Source organism: Hordeum vulgare, chromosome 5H (genome assembly GCF_904849725.1).
Source record: "Hordeum vulgare subsp. vulgare chromosome 5H, MorexV3_pseudomolecules_assembly, whole genome shotgun sequence".
Classification (NCBI taxonomy): domain Eukaryota; kingdom Viridiplantae; phylum Streptophyta; class Magnoliopsida; order Poales; family Poaceae; genus Hordeum; species Hordeum vulgare.
Genome location: NC_058522.1, coordinates 511,389,139 through 511,399,899, shown reverse-complemented (window position 1 = coordinate 511,399,899; position 10,761 = coordinate 511,389,139). Strand labels below are relative to the sequence as shown.

The window sequence follows — 10,761 nt, the reverse complement described above, 5'->3', positions numbered from 1 at the left end:
CTGCCATAGCTTCTGCAAATGAGCTCTGAATTGAGCAAACTCAAGCTTGTTGGATTCAGGACGACAAGAGCTCTCCAATAGTATTGAATTTTATCATAAGAAGAGATAGTATAAAAATGCCAATGATATAGAGATGTGAAACCTCTATGAATGAAGAACCGACAAAAACTCCAACATCATAAACATCATAGAAGATGCATATGGACTCCGTTTTCGACGACCTCGAGCTTGTCATGAAGATGCCATAAGCTATAAATGTCACAAAGATAAACACCAAACAATAACCAATAAAGATGATGCAAGGATGCAAATGGTTTTAGATCTCAATGAACGATATGATGAAGCTACTCACTTGAGAGCCCCCCTTGATAGTACATCAATCTATCCCATAACCCAGTCTCCCAACTACCACCATGAGACCGGTAAAATATAAAACCTATCAAGGGCATACCTATACCTTGCACATAGTCCAATTGAGCTAGATGGTGACGATCTTGACTTCCTCAAGATGGACCACCTTTTTGATTGTGTTGGCTCGATGAAGGATAGTTGATTGCCCCCCATACTACACTATGGGTGAGCTGCTCACATATTCATAAGTCCATTTTCACCACAATGGACGACAAGCTTCAAGCATGATCTCTTCGTGATGCTTCACTTGAACTTGCACACCGCAATCTTGATGACGATCACCACTCGATGTCATCCTCCATGAGTTGTATGAGATCTTCCTCTTGACACTCGGTGTCATCCTCCATGAGTTGTATGAGATCTTCCTCTCAACTCTCACATGGAAAATCTTTGGATAAAACCTTGATTACTACCTTGGCCACCATATAAACTCCTTGAAACCAACATATGGACTTAAAGAAGTGCATATGGGCACATCCTTCGAATATAACTCAAGGCAACCATTAGTCCATATGGATTGTCATCAATTACCAAACCCACACAAGGAGAAATATTCTCTAACACACACATCATTGGATAATAATATATAGCATTAAGCACCATGTTTAGGTAGAGATTACAACAGGGAAGAGAGATTTTACATCGCTGCATAGAGGACAAAAGAGTTGGTGGTGATGACAACGCAATTGTTGGTGTAGATCATTGGAAGTTGGTGGTGAGATCCCGGACATCACAAGAAGCTCCGAAATGGTCCGAGCGTAAAGATTTATATATGGAAAGTCTTATATCGGTTACTAGAAAAGTTTCGGGTTCTTTCAGTATTGTACCAGAAAGCTTCCAAAAGGTTCCGAAAACTCTGGGAGGAGTTCGGAAGACCATCAAGGGTTCCACCATGTCCCAATTGTCATCATAGGCTAAGGGGAGGCACCCTGGCCTTATTGGGCCAGGTGCAGAAATCCCTCAAGGCCGATGTGGCTTGGGAGAGGTGGAAAGTCCACGTGTGTATGGAAGGGAAGGAGGAGGACTAGGAGTCCACACCTCCTCCCCCTTGGTTGTGCCCTAGGGATTGGAGGGCCGACAACCACGCCCCTCCACCTATATATAGAGAGGAGGGGGCATCCCCAAGAGCGCAACCAAGCTTTGGCGCCCCCTCTCTCCTGTTACTGTGTAGCTCACCCGTCCTTGTTCTACTAGCACTTGGTGAAGCCCTGCTAAACTAGCTCCACCACCACCTCCACCATGTCGTCGTGCTAGTTGAGAACCCATGTACTAATCCGCCCTCGCTCGCTGGATCGAGGAGGCGAAGACGTCATTGAGTTGCACGTGTGCTGAACGCAGAGGTGTCGTCTGTTCGGCGCTTGATCGTGGCGGATCACGATTGGATTGTGAATACGTATGACTACATCAACTGCATTTTTAAAACTTGCGTGTGCGTAGGAATTTTTTGTTTCCCATGCAATGTTCCCCAACATAAATTGCCGTCATGATGGTTGCCCCGGCGGCGCTGCAGTTCCACCGGGGGAGAGGGGGGAGAGCCCTCCTCCTTCTTATTCTTCCTTGGTCTCCCCTCCTAGATGGAAGGAGAGTTTACCCTCTGGTCCATGGTCACCATGGATCCCGGAGGGCAAGAGTTCCTCTAAGACTGGATCTCTCTCTCTCTGTTTCTCTCCTGTTTTCGCGACTGTTTTCTGACCCCTCATTAGTGTAGAAAAGCTAGCTATGGTGTGACAAAAACGGTCTTGCTGGCGTGGACACCCGACACCATCAATATAGTGCCACTATTAAAAAATATTGTTGGCGTTGGAGATGACACCAACAGTATTTGACATGTTTATGGCGTGTCACGTGGCCAACACGAGCAATAATATATGTCACTAGTGGCATTGCATGTTAGTGCAATGCAATAATTTCATTTTAAGATTTAAACCAAATATGTAGACCAACACGATCCAACCAAAATGACAACATAATGTTTTTTTGTTGCGTAGCACATTCCCCTACACAGACATCATGAGCAAATCTATGACTAGATGCAGGTACGATTAGAGCAGATGGTGATATGCAGGGTTGAACATATGTGCGAGGTGATTAGATGGTCCTAATTACTGGACATTCATGTTGTAACCCCTCTAATCTTGCGAGATTTTGATCTTGCCAGCATGTTTGAGCTTTGTTATGAAGGTCTGGCTTGCTATGGTCTAGCATCCATAGCTGAGCTTTAGATACTTTGGGTTTGTTCATAGTCTTGAAAGATAGACTTTGTGAGGCCGGAAGGGCAATGTATATAATGATATACACGAGGTCCACGTGTAATGACAAAGTGTAGTATGAGGCTCGAGATTTTTAATTAAGTCCCGTGTTTCATACACCTTTAAATGCATGATATGTGTGGGGTTCGACACTTATTTGCACACCCACTCATAGTTTACAAGGAAATGTCTTGTTGTGCTTCCATGAGTCCTTGTAGCTCGCTACGGCTCCAAAACACAATGATTGACTAACATGTGCCCTGAGTGGTTCATGTGTTTGTCTCTGTACGATAGAGAGCCACCCTGTTTTTAAACTAATCATGTCGAATTGGATTCTTTGTCATGTATTTTCTAGTGACATATTCATATAAGTTTAAGCAAAAGACACAAACGGTCCCGACCAAGATAAAGACAACAACCTTTGTGTTTCGTGCGTGAGCACTCGTGTTGCTTATACAATATGCTAAAAAATATATAAGTTGAGCCAAAAATCACAAATGGTCTAGGCCAAGGTAAAGGTGACAACCTTTGTGTAATGTGTGTGAGGACTCATGTGATTTATATGGTTTGTACAACTAGATCTACGTGCGTAGACCCCAGATCCCGACAAACACCACCACCGTCATGGCTATCGACTCTCTCGTCATCATCGTTCTGGTTGTCCTGCCCACCGCGAGCACGAGCAACAAACAGTTTGCCCATGCTAGGAGCTCCAATATTCATGAGAACCTCGACTACTGGAGAGAGGCACCCACCACTCTCTTCATCCTCGTGAATTGATGCAAACAAAATCATGAAACGACTCATCGGTTTTAATCATCGTTGCCTCTTGGGTTGAAGCTTGACTGAAGCCGCATGACGGATCCAGTGGTGTATACGCGGCTTGCCCAAGCGCTTGTGGCAATGAGGAACTGGAGACTGTTGTAATGTGTGGTACAAGACAAACGGTTGACGGAGTAGAACGCCACAGTCGTTGGCACGAAAGTGTGCGGTGCCGCACATGGGCATGGATTTAACATCCATCGGGGCTTCCATGAGCCACGTAGAATCATTGACGATGAAGCTGATCAAGTCGAGAGAACCTCATTATCGGGGACCATCTCGATGACAGAAGTCGAATAAGTCGAAAACTCCACTCGCACCATCGATTACAAGATCTGTAGTCCTAAGATGGTCGCCAACCGCCCAAATCCTGAGAGTACGAGTGGGGGGGGGGTAAGGGAAGTAGCTGGATCACATTAGGCACAAATGTGACACAAATAAGTTTTTGCAGGTTTCGGGCCCTTTTGGCTAAGGTAAACCCCCACACACATTTTGGTTTTTCAAATTGGAAATAATTATGCAAGGCTTACAGATATGAGTAGGGTATGAGAATTATCTTTGATATTGGCATTCCTCAATATGATCCGGTCACCGGTGCTCAATATGATAGTTCTATCTCCGTGTGAGTTTGTTAAACAAATTTATTAAATAACCTATAGTGCTTATTTAAAAATAGTTGTTCTTCACCCCTACTTAACTTGTTTATTTGTAATTGTCAGCTTATTTCCTTTCTTTGAAAGATATACGGAAGATAATAGACAAGACCTACTACAGTGCTGGCTCAGATCTAACTTGGAAGGAGAAGAATTCTCTTGTCGACTTTGTTAGCGATGCTCTATCTTTTAAGTACATTTTTGGAGCTGGCCAAAATTATACAAAATACATGCCACTAGTCCACAAGTTGAGCAATGGTAAAATTCGAGCAAATACCATGGTAAGATTTTATACTAGTGTGTCACTAGTCCATATTTCTTCTTATGTAAATTTCATCGCTAACTATGTTACTGTTATGTTCTTCAACAGAAGCTCCCGGATGATGTTATGTCTCCGCTAATGTTTGTCGAAGGTCAGGTGACAATTTTTGGCATACATCCATGGACGGAGGCTTTCTAATGTGCATGCTCGACTTCTCAAACCGATGAATGTCTCAAAATCAAAGCATGGAGAAAAATAATGATTGAGCACAACCCATAAATTGGAAACCGGTGGATCTTTATGCTCCATTATGGAGGTGAAGTTTTTTTCCCTTTTGTTTTATACTATTTTACCTAAGAGACGGGAGTAGGTCATAGTATTTGTCATTGTGCTAGGAAGTTATTTACTTGGAATTAAACAATTGGTTAGTAGTGGTTATCTTATGATGATCACTATGGCGAGACATTGTTTTATCATTACAATGATAATGAGTTGTTTATATCACTATGATGATGATGATGAGTGTTATATCATTGTTACTGTATAACTGTTTATATAAGATTGTATAAATACAATATATTATGAAGAACTGATATACACATGTATAGCAGTTGTACGGGGTAACACTCAACGCTGCTGCTATTTAGCATTAGCACACGTAGGCGCCCCGCCATTGATAGCCTATTACCTCGTGCTACTACTAGTGTTTTCCTTAATAGCGATTTAACATCCATCAGGGCTTTCACGAGCCACGTAGAATCGTTGGTGATGAAGTTGATCGAGCCGAGAGAACCTCGTTGTCGGGGAGCAGCTCCATATGCAAGAAGTCAAATAAGACGAAAACTCCACTTGCACCATAGATTGCGAGATGTGTAGTTCCAAGGTGGGTGTCAACTGTCATAGGGAAATCCTGACAGTACGAGTGGTGGGTAGGGAAGTAGATGGACTACGCTAGGAACAAGTATGACACAACACAAGTTTTTTGCATGTTCGACCCCCTTTCAACGAAGGTAAGACCCTATGTTCTGTGCTTCAAGAGCTTTTTCTTTGCGTATGGATGTGGAGTTCCAGTGTGTGCAAACCCTTGTTCAAGTTAAGGAGGATGGCATACAAAGAGTACGTGAGCCCCATCTTTTTGTTACAAGAAACCAATTATGAAGTTTATCTGTATCCACTACGAGAACTAACAGACACCTCAATTACACGACGTATGTCCAAGTAAAGACCGCATCGCTTCAGTCATTGCTTCCGGTTGTTCCACTTCCTTTGTCGCCCGAATAGGCAAGTCATGGTATGCGACTCAATGCCGGCTTGCTTCTGACCACCCGCTCGACGATCTCCCCCCTTCTTTTATGGTTGTTTTTCGGACGCGTTTGCGACGATGTCCCAACATGCTTATTGTATTTCTATCGCGGCGCTCGAACCCGTTGCATGGACAGCGGTGGCTGCTTCATTCACAAAGCGGGGCGAAAGCCTAATTCAGAGTATCGCGACGAACGTTTCGATCGAGAATAGCACATCCCTGCACAGAAGACGTACACACCACATCCGTTCCGTTCCGTTCCGAGGAATACGTCTCTCCCAAAACGAGACGCCCCTGGACTTTCCACAGATGCCCGAGCCACCCCTCCCGTCCAAGAAAGCACAAACACAACACAGAGACCAAACGCACCCGAGAAGCCCCCGGGCCGGTGCAGGCAGAGAAAGCACGCACAGCCCCAAACACACCCGCTGACACGCCGGGCCCACACACCCCTCCCCACGCGGGTGAAGCGAGTATCTCGCAGCGGCCAATGGGAGGCCGGCGTCAGGATCGTTGACGTGGCCGGAAAATTTCGGGGCCTCCCGCGCAAGCTCCCGCCCCCCGCCCCGCCTTTAAATCCCGCCCTCCTCCTCCCCACCCCACCCCACCCGGCGAGCCCACCCACGCACCAGCACCAAGCCCACGCAGCGCCCGCCTCCTCCCAGTCCCACCCCACCACACCCCTCGCTCCGATCCCAAGGTACGCTGCGGCTAGCCGCCGGTTCATCATCAGAGACTCCAGATCCCCGTGATTCGCGCTTCTGCGGCTCCTGATCGTTTGGTTCCGGTGGGTGTTGCTGCTGCTGCTGCAGGTTGGCGGCCGGCGGCAGGATGAAGGCCAAGGCGGGATCCCGCGCCGGCGGCTCCAGGTGCGTCCCCCCCGACCCCTCCCCCTCTCCCTCTCCCTGTCTCGTCTCGTTTCGTTTCCCGCTGCCGCTGTTTCGCGTCGGGTTCTGATTTGGTCCTGCTGCTGCTGTTTGTCTCTGTGGTGGCGCAGGCTCGCGGTGAAGAAGAGCAAGGCCGACAAGGACCCCAACAAGCCCAAGCGACCCCCGAGCGCCTTCTTCGTCTTCATGTGAGTTCCCCGGCTCGGCTCGTCGTTCCTCGCGGTTCGATTCGTGCTGTTTTCCTGTGGCGTCGCGTCCTGACCGAGGATCCGGCGCGTGTTTCGTCTTGTTCGCAGGGATACCTTCAGGAAGGAGTACAGGGAGAAGCACCCCGACGTCAAGCTGGCCTCCGTGGTAAGAGAGCGTCTCTGTCTCGTGCTGTTCCTTCCAGCTATTGCTGTTGCGATGCTGTTCCTTGTGAATTCCGTGTGCTGATTTGGTTTTGGGTTGGTCGAACCGCAGATTGGCAAGGCCGGTGGTGAGAAGTGGAAGTCTCTGAGTGACGCTGTAAGTCGCCCGTCTCCCCCTCCCCTCTCCGTTACCCCTCAGTTTGGTGCTGGTCTCCCTGTGATATGATAGTAGTGTCTGCTCAGTGACGCGATGGAAATTTAGCCGCCCGTGTGTTGGTTCACCTGCTTCCCCTTCGCTTTGTCAGTTTGATTTCGAATTCAGTCGCCATGCAATTGTTGATCTCGCTGTTCTGAAACGTAGAAATCCTACGCCCCGTGTCAGTCAATTCAAACTGCTGCCTGTGCCTGCTTGTGCCTGCTTGTGCAATTTATTCTGTATATGCAAATCGTTGATCCACCGCCTATGCTCAATTTGGTTGTTCAAATTTACCATGGTTCGCCGTGTTTCAAATCTGCACCCTCGTTACAATTTGTTTATGTACCCTTGTTCGTCAATTCAAAACCGTTCGTGCGATGTTCATACCTGCCCTGTCATTTTGCACAATGTGTTCAGCAACTATACCGCTCGTGCTTATGGTTATCCTGAGATGTCTCGCCTTGCACCGCACTAAACATTCTGTCTGCTGTTTGAACGAATCGCAGGAGAAGGCTCCCTACAATGCCAAGGCCGAGAAGCTCAAGGCCGAGTACACCAAGAAGATCAACGCCTACAACAACCCACAGGTATAATCCCCATCTCCACATCCCGTCCTCTCCAAACACAGCCGTCGGAACCGTCTCACGCAAACATTGTGGTACTGACCCGTGCTGTTTCGCGTCCTTCTCCGTTTCAGGCAGGAGAGGCGTCCGGCGACTCTGACAAGTCCAAGTCCGAGGTGAACGACGAGGACGACGGCAGCGAGGTGAGACCATCGATACCCACCCCCGGCCGTTCCCTTCGTTACTGAACTTGTCGATACGTTCTGAGCTTCCGGTACATGAAACATTGACGCTGGTTTCTGATACTTTCTGTGTCTGAACCATGGTGTGTGCAGGGCGACGCGTGAAGCGGCAGCAGGGGGAGGGTGGTCTCTGGAACGTCGCCGTTTGATGCTTCTCTGTTTGCCAGTGTCACCGATCGATGATGGATGTTTGCTGTTAGTTTAGCTCCTTGGTAGTCCCTCCCTCTCTTTCAGGCTCTCCTGCTGCTGCTGGTGGTAGTAATGGTGGCTCTAGTCCCATGTAGGCATTGTCCTGGATCCGAGTGGCGAAGTTGCTATAGCCTAGTCGTCTTTCTGTAGGGTCCTGTGCTCGGACCGCCATCTTCTGTTGCTTCGTTTTTATGCTAGTTCAGTCTCTGTCGAATGTACCTAGTGCCGTGCCCCGTGGCTGTTTTAAGAATCTCAATATATATGGTGGTTGAAAAGAAAGAAAATGGTCTCGGTACATGCTTGCTTGATCCCGTGCCTTTGAAAATGTTTCTCTGTGAACCCTCCTGCTGGCTTGGTTGATCTTGCCAGGTGCTTGTTTGAATCCTGTCCATTTTGAAATGCCTGAATCTTTGTGGTAGAAGGGAACCATGAACTCTGGGTGTTTGGATGCATGACTGAACATTGTCTGAATTTAGGTCCGTTGACACATAAGTTCGACTTGTCTCATTCTGGATCTGGTTGCTTGCGATCTTAGCTGCTTTTGTCATGCAGTGTTTGGAAGATTTCAGTATGCCGGTGATGCGAGCGGTTGCTCTTCCTTGTCTCGAGTTCGTTACATGGCCTTCTTCCCTACTTTTGGTCTGAAGATTCAGTATTCTGGTGATGTGCGCTGCTGTATTATGCGTTTATGCGAGCCTTCGAAAAGTTGTTTACATGACGTTTTCTGAAATTTTGGGGCGGTGAGGGGACCCGTCTTTGAAGGTCTTGTGCTCTCCTGTTGTGGTTATGCACCTGGAGCTGGATCCATCTTTGTGATTCGAGGGAGACATCAGTTCCATTCCTCTCTTTAGGCAGCAGCAGCAGGCAGGTTTGACATTACAAGATGTTGTGAAGATGCAGCACTACCTAAGATTGCACCGCTGGATACGATTCTCTTGCTGCTTTTGGGGTGATTCTTTTTTGTCTCGTGTGCAAGCGATTGTTGGAGATACTCTACTCCAGTTTGTTTGCTTGCTGCAATTCGTTCTTGCATCTGTTTATTCCCCCTGATGAGTGCTTGAGATTCTCTGAAAGTTTGGATTGTCTGTCTTGGTGTGCCTATGTTTTGCAGCAACTATCCCTCTTGCTAGATCTGATGGGGACATGACACCAGTCTGAGCGAACTATTTGTTTCAGATTGGACGGCCAAATCTTTGAGTCCTCCATATCGATCTTACTATCAGACTAGGGCGATGCGTAGGCCGGTCCGCCCCTTACGGTGGCGGTTAGCGTAATTGTCGGAGGGGCGATTTCAAGGCGATCCTGCTTCGGCTAGGGTTTCCTCGTGTCGGCAGGCAAGGCTGATCGATCCCTTCCCCGGCGGGCACCCATCTCCACCCTTCAGCTGTCGTAAATCACCATCCCAGTCCACCATAAGCCTTCCGCGAGCTAGGGATCGCGGTCATACACCACAATCTGGCCCTAGGTTTTGGTTTCTCGGAGTTCGGGGGTAAGGAGGAGGAGGATGGACGATGTGGAGGGGCTGATGCACGGCCTGAAGCTGTCGGCGGTGGAGCGGCGCGGGATCAAAGTCGGGGCCGCAGTGACAGGCAGATCGGAGCAAGATGGCATGGTTGTTCCACAAGCGGTGGGGAAACTTTTCTCGGAGAAGCCGGTCCATGCAGGGATCATTGGCCAAACCCTCGGGAGGATATGGTGCCCGATCAAAGGGCTGGAGTGCAAGGAGCTGGAGACGAACGTGTTCCTATTCACGTTCCGACAAGCGGCTGGCTGGAGGAGAGCCCTGGAGGAGGGGCTGTGGTGGTTTGATAAGGAACTGCTGGTGATGGAGGAGTTCGACTCGGAGAAAACTGTAGATGAATATGAATTCAAACTAATCCCGATGTGGATCCGAGTCTTTGGTCTCCCTCTCGGCCAGATGAATAGAGACACTGGTGAACGCATTGGAGCTGATTTTCATGAGTTAGTGGAAGTTGAGGTGGGATTTGATGGCATGGCTGTGGGGAAATACCTACGCGTCAAAGTTAAGCTGAATATTACGATACCGCTCATGCGAGGTTTTGTCCTACAGCGTGAACAGAAGAAGGAGAAACAGTCAGGGATGGAGGATGTTGAGGAGGAGGAGACATGACAGAAGAAGAAGAAGGGGCTGCTTTGGTGCAGGTTCGAGTATGAACATATGCCGGATTTTTGCTATACCTGTGGTGTGATAGGACATGGCGAGAAGGACTGCCTCACTAGACCGTTGAAAGGGGATGTACCCCAGTTTGGTCCATGGCTGCGGGCGGAGGTATACCACAGGAAAACTGATGGGGGCGTGTACGGACGAGGACATAATAGTAGGAGCATAAGTGGAAGTGAGGGAAGCCAGGAGAGGAGAAGGACAATCGGATGGGGGAAAGGGTCCCGAGGGTCAGGCAGCAACGCGGCGTCATGGAAGAAGGAGGATACAACCAACACCAGTAGTGATAAGGCTACGAGGCAGGAGGAGACCGAGGTGACTAGCCCGCTGAAGATCACTGCAGAACGGGGGGAGGATGGGACTGCTAGCAGGGTGACCAAGCGTCTTCCGTTTAAGAGCACTCCCGATGATCAAGCACGCTCTGATCGGGTAGATATGGATGTCATTGATGC

At 48.3% G+C, this 10,761-nt stretch overlaps 1 protein-coding gene across 1 annotated transcript; it reads left to right on the top strand.

Annotated features, from left to right (window-relative positions):
* Positions 1-6,312: 6,312 nt before the first annotated feature.
* On the top strand, positions 6,313-8,406 carry LOC123397883 (HMG1/2-like protein). Its single transcript, XM_045092402.1, has 8 exons — positions 6,313-6,400; positions 6,513-6,569; positions 6,698-6,775; positions 6,884-6,941; positions 7,050-7,094; positions 7,640-7,720; positions 7,831-7,899; positions 8,032-8,406. The coding sequence occupies exons 2-8, from the start codon at positions 6,532-6,534 to the stop codon at positions 8,041-8,043; spliced, it is 381 nt and encodes a 126-aa protein (XP_044948337.1). The 5' UTR covers positions 6,313-6,400; positions 6,513-6,531; the 3' UTR covers positions 8,044-8,406.
* Positions 8,407-10,761: the final 2,355 nt, after the last annotated feature.